The sequence below is a fragment of the Ranitomeya variabilis genome, chromosome 2 (assembly GCF_051348905.1).
Source record: "Ranitomeya variabilis isolate aRanVar5 chromosome 2, aRanVar5.hap1, whole genome shotgun sequence".
Lineage (NCBI taxonomy): Eukaryota > Metazoa > Chordata > Amphibia > Anura > Dendrobatidae > Ranitomeya > Ranitomeya variabilis.
Window position 1 is genome coordinate 415,560,221 of NC_135233.1, and position 12,751 is coordinate 415,572,971.

Sequence of the window (12,751 nt, forward strand, 5' to 3'; positions counted from 1 at the left end):
TAGAATATCACAGTCTGTGATGGATGTGGATGAATCTGATCGCCATAAGTGGAGTCGTAAGGAATTTTCCCCTAATATGTGGCTATTAGCATCTGCCCCATGGGGGTTTTGCCTCCGCTGCATCAACATGTCCAGCTATAGGTTGTACTCAATGGGTTATGTTTATTGTCAACCTTTATAACACTGAAAATATTGTAACACCCGAGTACTGCAGAATACAGCTTCATATGAACTGAGCCTGCGGTCAAGCGTCACATAAGTTGCCACTCAAAAATATTGCCAGAATCCGTCCCTCAGCCCACAATCTACCAAAACTCTTGTGCACGCCCTCATCATCTCCCGCCTCGATTACTGCAACATCCTCCTCTGTGGCCTCCCCGCTAACTCTCTTGCACCGCTCCCGTCTGTCCTCAACTTTGCTGCCCGCCTAATCCACCTCTCTCCTCGCTACTCCCCTGCTTCTCCCCTCTGCAAATCCCTCCACTGGCTCCCAATTCCCCAAGGAATCCAGTTCAAACTACTAACACTGATCTACAAAGCCATCCACAACCTGTCCCCACCCTATATCTCTGAACCAATCTCCCAATATCTTCCCTCACATAGTCTCCGATCCTCCCAAGACCTCCTACTCTCCTCCACACTTATTCATTCCTCACACAACCGCCTCCAAGATTTCTCCCGAATATCCCCATCCTCTGGAATTCCAAGCCTCAACACGTCCAATTATCCACTACCCTCGGATCCTTCAGACGGAACGTGAAAACTTATCTCTTCAGGAAAGTTTACAGCCTGCAATAACCATTCTGCCGCCTCACCACCACCCGAGCTGCCGCCTCACCACCACCAGAGCTGCTGCACCTCCTACCTTCTGTTTCTTCCCCATTATCCCATAGAATGTAAGTCTGCAAGGACTGGGTCCTCTCCCCTCTGTACCAGTCTGTCATTGTAAATTTGTTTACTGTAAACGATATCTATAACTTTGTATGTAACCCCTTTCTCATGTACAGCACAATGGAATTAATGGTGCTATATAGAAAAATAATAATAATAATAAGTTGTCATACGTATCAAAGTGGCAGCGACAAGGGCCTTCAGCAAATATGTAGTGCGATGGGAGATTATGCACAAAGCTTCGGCAACTGCTTCATATAAATGCTGCCATTGAGGGACTGACAGCAGAATCTTAATGGATAACAGCAGCGATCAGACCTTCCTCAGGCCTTGGCCCTATGTAACATGGCTGGCATTTACCGGCAGTAGAGGGAGAGCAGCTCCTGAGCCACCTCCACACATGGAGATCGCAGTGCTGACATACTGTACATGTACGTCATTTGGCACTAAGGGTTAACTAATGTGAATGCCCCTTGGTGGGCCCCTGTGGAGCTTTGGTTCCTTCTTAGGACTGAACCCAAAGGCTAATATTTTTCAACACAATTCCAGAGCTTCTTTATTAGAATTTTACTGACTCTTTATCATTTGTTGTAAATACCGGGATTTCTGGCCCTGACCAGTAGAAATACTGTTGATGCCCCTAAAAATGATGGCACAAGAGGCTGAACGCAGCATGTTATCGTTCATCCCCGTGATCTACATGAAATGTTTGGCTGTGCAATGATGCAAGGTTCTCCTGACACCTCCAAGTCAGTTTCCAGCTTGATGGTGGGCCCCTGCATAGCACTGGGCCCCTGCATAAGACTGAGAACATTCAGGCTGCTTACAGTGTTACTTTCCATCACTACCACACCAGGGCAATCAATCCAGAAATCAGACCCTGATTCCATACTCGTCGTGGTCAGGTCACCGACATGCCACCGAAATCTACATACAAAGGAGATAGGACAGACCTTGACATGCGAATGGTTGGCTGCCACAAAGGCCCCAGCCATGCTGCAGTCAGCATTGGGGTTCTTGGTAGGCCCCTGTGCAGGACATTTCAGTCTTTTCCTTGACTTACAAGTAGTGAAAGAACAATGTAACACCCCAGGGTCCTGGTTGTTACAGTGGCATTGCTTTCCTCACGGGTAGAGGGATGTCACGCTTGGAAGCGAGCGAGGATCTTCTTTATCAGGTAAACACAAGCATACAACATGTTCACACTCCAGGCCAGAAGGGGGAGCTCTAAACCCGGTTGAAGGGGAACTTCTCTATTTATACATTCTGGTCTGGAGGGAAAGTCAGTTTGTGAGAAGACAGTGAAGCAGGAAGATGTGCTAGAAAGAGCTCCCTGTCAGAGGGGGGCTAGAGAGAGATTGCCAGAAGGGAGCTTGTCGGGGAACATCAGCTAGGCGGAGCTGGTACAAGAGGAGTGCAGCTGAGCAGACTTGGGAGTCTGCAGCTCCTGGCAGAAAGAGAGATAAAGGACTACGAGGGCCCTGCAGCTCGTTAAGGACAGAGAAACTGAGAAGGAAGAACAGATTGTAGTGAGCGTGCAGGAGAACGAAGCACAGGCGAGTGACAACTGGGGAGGACAGCTGCGATTGAGCTATCTCCCTACAGAGCGCAGACACCGGTAGCCGGAAGACCGAGGTTGTGAGGGACTCGTAAGACTTACAGCAGAAACCGGCAGAACAGCTGGATTATTACAAGTAACCTGTTCGCCCTAATACCCAAGACGCACAGTGGCACATAGAGCCCGGGTCGTGATAGAGACCCTATAAAAAGGTTTGAGCCACCTGTCATACTGGTTTGTGTCCTAACCTTCAGGGAGGACAGAGAGAACTGTGAGGACCTTGCCAGAAGCCATAGGCAGTAAGGGACTACAACATCACCGCGCTAGTAGGAAGGCTTCTAGCTCCACCTGGTAAAAGGGACTCTGAATTTGCTTCCAAGCCGGCCAGACCCTGCCTGTACCTGTGATCTGGTGCCCTGGATTGCAGTTGCCTGAAGCCTTCAGTAAACCAGGTAAGGAGACTGCAAACCTGTGTCCTCCATTTCTTACCGCACCACTCACCATCTTCATCTACACACAGGGAGCCCTGGGGACCCAACTTCACCTGTGGGTAGTTACACCATCTAGCTGCCATAACATCACCCCAGAGGACCCCTTTAAGCAGCGCCGGTCCCCACTGACCGAACACCACAGGTGGCGTCACAAACACAAACTTTATTCATAAAACCCCTTAAAGACCTTTCCCCTCTATTTGGGTGCCAAGGGCCATGGCCCGGGTCGCAGCCACCGTGACCCTTTAAGTACCGGAAGCGGTATAGAGTACCCCACGGCCCTGGCGGGCGACTCAACAATATGCCTAATCACAAGAAATGTTAAGTTTTCAACCATATTTTCATTTTATAAAGCAGAATAAATTAGTCAGTGCAGTGTGTTATTAGATAGGCTGTCACAATATGAAGAGATCTTGTTCTGCGCCACTCACCAAGATGCTCCAGGTCCCATGTCTCCATCTTCAGGGCTCCAGAACTTCGATGTTTCACCTCACACCTGAATGTCCTTCTCCGATCCTTCAGTGCTGGGGTGTAACTCATGGAGCTGGTGGCATGGAACAGACCAGACTGGTCAGGGAGGATATCAGTGGTGACTGAGGGCAGGAAGTGGCCGTCGTCTGTGTACCAGGTAGCCTCTATGAGGGCTGGGTAAAATGAATGGATCTTACAGGACAGCTTCATGGTGCCCCCCACATTGACCGTCTCCTCGGTCTGCTTTATGGCGTCAAGCACAGGAGCAGCTGAGGAAACAGAACACGGCAGACACAACATCACCGACATTTCCCAATACTCTTCGTATGACCAGTCAACTATTTGTGTGACAGGTAAAACTGCTGCAAGTCATAATTATGGCTATAAGAGGGAACAAGCAATGAAAGCATCTCCTCTGAAGAACACAAGTCACAGATAAACCTGAGCACAATGCATTAAACATGGCGCATGACTGTGATAAATGGAGTCTAATAATGACACAAAATGCGCCAATATCAGGCAGCAGACAAATAATCCCCCATTGTTTAGGACTGTGGGAGAAGCTGACAGAGCCGACAATAAGTGTTGCTTGTATATCTCTAGTCTACACATGGATCACTTCTGTGGCATTTATCTTGGTTTTCCATTTTTCAGAAAATTGTCAGCTGTTTGTGACAAGTTGTGCACAAGGACATAACATTGGCTTCAATGTCCCTAGTCCCGAAGCTGAGTGATTGCATTCAGAGTGCCAATGGTTAACACGAGAGATGGAGAATGGACATGCAGGTCTCCGGCCACGAGCCATCAGTCATGTGCACGCCATATTGCTGACGTTACACCAGTCCGGGAGGTAAGGAGATTTGCAGGGCTCCCGTCCTGTGTTTATAGGGTCCTGGCTGATGGCCGGAGACCTGCACATCCATTTTCCATCTCTAGTCAGTAGTACAGCTTCACAATCACCGGTGGATGGGTGGGAGGACGGCATTGTAGTCACAGCATGGTAAATGAGGTCCCCCATTGCTTGGTAGTCCTAGGAGTCTGTCATGGACTCTGTGGAGATCCTTCCTTTATCATTTGCCATGAGCCCCGTAAAAATTGGCTACCTATAACCCATCTTCTGTCTCTCCCCGGCCCCGAGGGGTAATATCACTCATGTCATTATCTAACATCTAGGGATGTTCTCAACACTAAAAAAAGTCTGGTGCATGAGCAGCAAACTGTGTGTGTGACCCCAGCCCCATGACATGCAGCCAGCTGTGTCAAGCAACATGCAGTTTTTGCAGATGCCAGCACAGTTTTGACGATGCATTTTCTGACTGCATGGTTTTTAGTTTGGTCATTACCACAGGAGTTTCATGGGATCGCAGATGGTTTACTTCTACTAGGCTGCGAGCACCTGCCTGTGTCTGAGAGCAGATTGATTGTCTACATCCATTGTCTGAATGTTGATCCGTGTCCATTCCTGATGTATGTGAGATAGTTATGGTGGTGTAAGGGGTCCCATAATGCCCGGACCCCCAGCGCTCTCACCTGTAACCTCCATGACCATTGCTTGTTCTGCCCTCTTCTCAGTGGCCGGGTGATATGCTCTACAGATGTACGTGACGCCATCATCTTTCTGGATACATGGCCTCATCATTAAGGCACTTAGGTTACAGTAGGACTTGTCCTCAAGCTCATGCTCGGTTATTTCGTGGTTTCGTCTGGTGTTTTTCTCATCAGTAGAATTCCAGGTTACGATTTCTGTCTCTCGACCTCCCTGATCCACCTTCAACCATGTTACCTGCAAAGTCCTGGGTTTAAACCCCATAATTGGACAAGTCAGGGTGGTCTGCTCCTCGTGGGTCACATACGCTGGGCGGACAATCTTTAGTAAAGTCGGAGCAACTACAAGAGGAAAAAAAGGAGAATTTTCTGATGAAATCATAAAAGCTGAAGCAGAATCCTATGCAAGCACTGTACATGAGTGATGTGTCCATTATGGCAGGCAGCACAGTGCACTACTGACATTGACAAGCATGACTATGGCTTTAAGATGCTCCATGGCCAAGACCCTATGCACCCTATATCCTATGCGTGCACATGTGTACGCTTCACCTGCTGTCACTCTCAGACAATCTGCTGTAACTTGGAGGAAGTCTGGGCCTTTGTTGTCATGAATAATGAGCCAGGAGTAAGTAATAAACTCTTGTTTACTGGGTCCTGGGACAATGGCCGACAGGTAGCAGGTAAAACCCTTGAACTTTTCATTTGCATTACTTGACTGTCACGATAATGTAAAAATGTCATATTGTGAGTATAGTTAAAGAAGGTTCCATGGCAGACATACACTCTGAGCCATTCCGACCCCCACTCTTCCCACTCTGCCTGCTGCCTGTGTGTGTGTGAATCCTAAGCCCCTCATTTCACACCTCCCACAAGAATTTATATGGTTCTAAGAGGCAGCAGATAAATCTCCCTACCCCATTCATTCCCCCTCCCACCTGGGAATGGTTAAAACTGGTGTAGAAACCATGAGCTTCTATTGTTCTATTAAAGTGATATATATGGGCACCAATCCGGGCTAGAGATATAAGAATTATATATTCCGGATGTCCATCAATAGATCTATAACTCACTGAAAGCGCTAGCAGCTAAATGCAACAAGTGCAAAGTGCGGGTTACTCCATAAGAGGCTCATGTAAGTACGCCGTGTTTACACTTAAAAGAATCTCCCCGACGTGGTGTACCTCGTGAGCCTAGTGTATTTCTTATACGAGCTTCATACAGCAAGATATGCGTAAAAATGGCATTTCATACCTCTAAGAAAAGGGGAGGTTTCAGCCTCTAAGTGAGGTAACCACAAGGGGAGTGCCTTGGTTTTAGGCTAGGGAATAAGTAGTGAACCAAGCAGTCTTCACATGTCTTTTGTCCGGGGTCCAGATGCTATACAGGGGTGATGCATCTGGATATATGTAGCCCCTCCTCCTCAGCACACGGCCAACCATGATGATGCAATGACATAACGACCTGTAAGTGTTCTTTTCAATTTTAATCCTTTTTTTATTTTTAATTGTATTGTACATATGATTTGTCTCCTTTATAATATCTTTTTATACTTTGTAAACACTGCCTACCTTTTTTGGAGTAAAATATAAAACTACTAGCTTGTCTCTCCATGCTCTATAACGAACTGTTGTGTCCTCTGAAGTGAATTACACTACTGATTTGGGTTGGCTCAGGACCCATTAATAATTAGGAAATCGGAGCTGGTGGCAGAGGATTTGTCCTCTGTGTTGGGAGACTTTGTAGCGACAGCGGCGTTGATAATTATTGTTCCCGCCTGAGTGGGAGTAGTTATATCGCCCTCGCTGGCTAACACTAAGACCTCCAGGGCTCACACTAAGACCTCCAGGACTCACACTAAGACCTCCAGGGCTCACATTAAGACCTCCAGGGCTCAAACTAAGACCTCCAGGGCTCAAACCAAGACCTCCAGGGTTCAAACCAAGACCTCCAGGGCTCACACTAAGACCTCCAGGGCTCACACTAAGACTGCCAAGGCTCTCACTAAGACCTCCAGATCTGTGTAACACTAAGACCTCCAGGACTCACACTAAGACCTCCAGGGTAAACACTAAGTCCTCCAGTGCTGGCTAACACTAAGACATCCAGAGCTCACACTAAGACCTCCAGGTCTGGCTAACACTAAGACCTCCAGATCTGGCTAACACCAAGACCTCCAGATCGGTCTTACACCAAGACCTCCAGATTTGGCTCAGACAAAGACCTTCAGATCTGGCTCACACTAAGACCTCCAGGGATTACAGCAAGACCTCCAGGGCTCCCACTAAGACCTCCAGGGCTCACACTAAGACCTCTAAGGCTCACACTAAGACTGCCAAGGCTCACATTAAGACCTCCAGGGCTCAAACTAAGACCTCCATATCTGGCAAACACTAAGACCACCAGGGCTCACACTAATAACTCCAGATCTGCCTAACACTAAGACCTCCAAGGCTCACACAAAGACCTCCAGGGCTCTCACTAAGACCTCCAGATCTGTGTAACACTAAGACCTCCAGGACTCACACTAAGATTTCCAGGGTAAACACTAAGTCCTCCAGTGCTGGCTAACACTAAGACATCCAGAGCTCACACTAAGACCTCCAGGTCTGGCTAACACTAAGACCTCCAGATCTGGCTAACACCAAGACCTCCAGATCGGTCTTACACCAAGACCTCCAGATTTGGCTCAGACAAAGACCTTCAGATCTGGCTCACACTAAGACCTCCAGGGATTACAGCAAGACCTCCAGGGCTCCCACTAAGACCTCCAGGGCTCACACTAAGACCTCCAAGATTCACACTAAGACCTCCAGGTCTGGCTAACACTAAGACCTTCAGGGCTCATACTATGGATGAACTGCTAGCTCTGTGTAAAAGCCAGACGGAGTTCAAGGTATGCAGTCCCATGTGTTTACAGAAACCTGTTACATGGGGAGGTCCCTGATTCAAGTGACTGGATTCCAGGGTTTCACATGGTCCAGGCTGATAGAGACAAAGCTAAGTGTGGTAAGAAGAAGGGTGGTGGGGTGATATTATACATTAATAACAGATGGTGTAATTGGTGGCATATTACTGTTAAGGAAAGTCACTGCAGTCAAAACATTGAACTCTTAGTAGATGGCCTTAGGCCTTACTATCTACCTAGAGAATTCTCCATTAGCATTGCAGTAGTCATGTATATACCTCCATGCGCCAGCCAAGAGGCAGCTGGGAAAATGTTGTCAGGGGTGTTGGGTCGCCTTCAGACAAAGCACCCAAACTCGTTAATCATAATCTCTGGGGATTTTAACAGAGTCATGATCTCAAAGGCTCTTCCAAAGTTCTATCAATATGTTAAATGTGCAACAAAGGACAACATTATATTGGATCTCCTCTATGCAAATGTTAAAGACGCCTATTCATCGTCTGCACTACCCCCCTTGGGAAATCTGACCACAACCTCATACTACTGTCTCCATCTTATCAACCAGTTGTCAGCAAACAACCAGCGACTATAAAACTGATCAGTAGGTGGTCTCCTGCAGCTGGGGAGGCCCTGCAAGACTGCTTTGACCTCACAGACTGGGCGGTGATATGCGACATGGGAGAGCATGATGATTTAAATTATATTGTCGGGAGAGTAACTGATTATATAAATTTTTGTACGGATACTGTAGTATCAGTTAAAAAGATTTGATGTTATGCAAATAACAAGCCTTGGATTACAAAAGAATTTAAATACTTGCTAAACAAGAAAAAAATGGCATTTAAAATGAAGATTCCCTAGCAACCAGGCAACACCCACATGCACTTATGCTGGCTAACAGATGTAAATCATTCAGCTGCGGCAATAAAAACTAAATTTCCGAGCACTAAAAAATACTCGGAGAACCCATAAGAGTGCTCGGGAAATCTCGAGTAACGAGTATATTCGCTCATCACTATTACTTACCGATCAATATTGCTGGCCAGGAAGTGGAGATGATTGAGAGCTACAAATATTTGGGGGTTCACCTTGACGGCAAACTTGATTGGAGGTGTCATATGGGGAAGGTTTACAAGAAGGGAATGAGCAGACGGTACTTTCTTCGGAAGCTCAGGTCATTCAATGTGTGCAGTAAAATGCTGGAAATGTTCTACCAGTCCATTGTGGCAAGCGCCATCTTTTTTCTTTCATTTGCTGCGGCAGTAGTGTGCGAGTAGCTGACGCTAATAAGCTCAACAAACTTATCAAGAAGGCAAGCACGGCTGTTGGCCTCCATCTGGACTCTTTTGAGGAGGTATTGGAGGATAGAATTCAGAAAAGTGTAGGGCTATAATGAACAATAATACACACCCACTATACGAGCTGTTCTTGAAGCAGAAGAGCACATTCAGCAGCCGCGTAATCCTACTAAGGTGCAAGAAGGAGAAATTCAGGAAATCGTTTGTGCCTACTGCTATGGGGATGTATGACAATTTCCTAAGGGTGAAAGAGGACAATGACCTATGGCTGGTGCACTAATGGCAATGATCAGAGATTTAAGTACCTGCATTCACCCAAATTTGTTTGTAACGTAATGTGGTTAGTCATGTGCAAGATCTGTGACTAGTAATTACTTTATGCAAAAATGTTTGTAATGTTGTAATGTTTGAAATGCTGTCTGTAATGCTGCTGTAATACCATAATTTCCCTATGGATCAATAAAGTATATCATATCGCATTAAGACCTCCAGGGCTCCCACTAAGACCTCCAGGGCTCCCACTAAGACCCCCAGGTCTGGCTAACCCTAAGACCTCCAGGTCTGGCTAACACTAAGGCCTCCAGGGCTCACACTAAGGCTCGTGTCTACAGTCTCTATCACTAGGTGCCCTGACTTGCATGCTTTGAGGAGAACCGCCGTCACGGCTGCTTGGTAATAAAGGAGCGTATTACCTTCTGTGCACCGACTCTTCTATGAACACACCCAGTATGGCTGGCAATGGTCAGAGTAATCTTCCTTATCTGTATCTAAGCTGGAAAAAAAGCCCCCAGCCATGAATGCCCCCAGGAAAACTGCATATAAGGAAAGTTACACACATGGGCAAAATCACGAGTTATCACATCCCTGACCTGTAATATGTTATATATATATATATATATATATATATATATATATATATATATATTACTCCGGAGCATGTGTACAGTGTGACCCCAGGTGTACTGATATAATGTTATTATCCCCTCCCCCGACCTGTAATATGTTATATTACTCTGGAGTCTGTGTACAGTGTGACCCCGCGGTACTGATATAACATTATTATCACCTCCCCCGATCTGTAATATGTTATATTACTCAGGAGCCCTTGTACAGTGTGACCCCAGCTGTACTGATATAACGTTATTATCACCTTCCCCCGACCTGTAATATGTTATACCACACTGGAGCCTGTGTACAGTGTGACCCCGGCTGTACTGATATAACGTTATTACCACCTACTCTGACCTGCAATATGTTATATCACTCCGGAGCCTGTGTATAATGTGGCCTTGCTGTACTGATATAACATTATTATCACCACCCCCCTGTAATATGTTATATCATTTTGGAGCTCACAGCAGGAGCCCCACATCAGGAACCCACGCCAGGAACCCACGGCAGGACCTCCCCACGGCAGGAGCCCAAGTCAGGAGCCCCACACCAGGAGCCCAAGCCAGGAGCCCCACACCAGGAGCCCATGCCAGAAGCCCACAGCAGGAGCCCATACCAGGAGCCCCACTCCAGGAGCCCCACGGCAGGAGCCCATGCCAGGAGCCCCACACCAGGAGCCCCAAGGCAGGAGCCCAAGTCAGGAGCCCCACACCAGGAGCCCATGCCAGAAGCCAACAGCAGGAGCCCATACCAGGAGCAGCACGGCAGGAGCCCATGTGTTGTGAACTCTGTTTTTGGGCTCCCTCTTGTGGTCACAAGTGGTACTGTGTGAGTGCTATCTTTGGGCTCCCTCTGGTGGCTCTTTTTGTCATTCTGCAGGTCTGTGGCTGGAGTCAGCTGTCTCGTTATCTGCTGGTTGGTTTCCTATTTAGCTCACCTGGACTTTCAGTTGTTGCCTGCTGTCAATGTATTCAGTGCTATTTTTATCTCTCCTGTCTACCTTCGTTATCAGTCTCTCCAAGAGAAGCTAAGTTTCTGTTTGTTCATTTTTTGATCTTCAGTGTTCAATATGTTTCTTGGTTTATTATCTGTCCTTGTCCAGCTTGCTAATATGTGATTTCCTCGCTTGCTGGTAGCTCTAGGGGGCTGAGTTTCTCCCCTCACACCGTTAGTTGGTGTGGGGGTTCTTGAATTTTCAGCGTGGATATTTTGTATAGGGTTTTCTACTGACCGCACAGTTTCCTATCTGTCTTCTGCTATCTAGTATTATCGGGCCTCATTTGCTGAATCTGTTTCATTTCTACGTTTGTATTTTCCCCTTACCTCACCGTTATTATTTGTTGGGGGCTTTCTATATCTTTGGGGTTATTTCTCTGAGGCAAGTGAGGTCTTACTTTCTTTCTCTCTAGGGGTAGCTAGTTTCTCAGGCTGCGTCGAGACGTCTAGGAATTCAAGCACGTTCACCGGCTACCTTTAGTGTTTTTGGTTAGGATCAGGATTGCGGTCAGTCCAGTTACCACCTCCCTAGAGCTCGTTCTATGTTCAGTAACTTAGATAGTCAGTTTGGTGATCCTCAGCCACTAAGGATCATAACACCCATGCCAGGAGACCCACACCAGGAGCCCCAAGGCAGGAGCCCAAGCCAGGAGCCCCACACCAGGAGCCCCAAGGCAGGAGCCCAAGCCAGGAGCCCCACACCAGGAACGCCTCGCCAGGAGCCCCAAGGCAGGACCCCCACACCAGGATCCCTACGCCAGGATCCCTACGCCAGGAGCCCCACACCTGAAGCCCCATGCCAGGAGCCTCACCCCAGGAGCCCAAAGCACGAGCCCATGCTAGGAACCCCACACCAGGATCCCCACGCCAGGAGCCCACACCAGGATCCCCACACAAGGAGCCCATGCAAGGATCCCCATGCCAGGAGCCCCACACCAAAAGCCCAAGCCAGGAGTCCCACGCCAGGAACCCACACAGCCAGGAACCCCACACCAGGAACCCCACACCAGGAGCCCCACACCAGGAACCCCACACCAGGAGCCCCATGCCAGGAGCCCCACGGCAGGAGCCCCATGGCAGGAGCCCCATGCCAGGAGCCCCACGGCAGGAGCCCATGCCAGAAGCCCACAGCAGGAGCCCAAGCCCGGAGCCCCATGGCAGGAGCCCAAGCAAGGAGCCCCACGGCAGGAACCCAAGCCAGGAGCCCCACACCAAAAGCCCAAGCTAGGACCCCCATGCCAGGAGACACACACCAGGAACACCACGGCAGGAGCCCAAGCCAGGAGCCACACGGCAGGAGCCCAAGCCAGGAGCCCCACACCAAAAGCCCAAGCTAGGAGTCCCACACCAGGAACCCCACACCAGGAGCCCACAGCAGGAGCCCCACACCAGGAGCCCAAGCCAAGAGCTCCACGTAAGGAACCCATGCCAAAAGTCCATAGCAGGAGACAACGCCAGAGCCCACCACAGGAGCCCCACACCAGGAGCCCAAGCCAGGAGCTCACCCCGGGAGCCCTATGCCAGGAGCCTACCCCAGGAGCCAGGAGCCCCACACCAGTAGCCTAAGCCAGGAGCCCCATGCCAGGATCCCCACGGCAGGAGCCCATGCCAGAAGCCCACAGCAGGAGCCCATGCCAGAAGCTCACGGCAGGAGACTATGCCGGAGCCCACACCAGGATGCCCATGCCAGGAGCCTCACACC

At 48.7% G+C, this 12,751-nt stretch overlaps 1 protein-coding gene across 1 annotated transcript in view; it reads right to left on the reverse strand.

Moving 5' to 3' along the window:
- LOC143806312 (uncharacterized) overlaps positions 1-12,751 on the reverse strand; it is a 175,316-nt gene that overhangs the window by 76,987 nt on the left and 85,578 nt on the right. Inside the window, exons 6-7 of the mRNA XM_077286556.1 lie at positions 4,942-5,298; positions 3,372-3,680 (exon numbers count right to left, since the gene is read on the reverse strand). Of these exons, the coding sequence (XP_077142671.1) occupies positions 3,372-3,680; positions 4,942-5,298 (666 nt within the window). The remainder of the gene's footprint in view (positions 1-3,371; positions 3,681-4,941; positions 5,299-12,751) is intronic.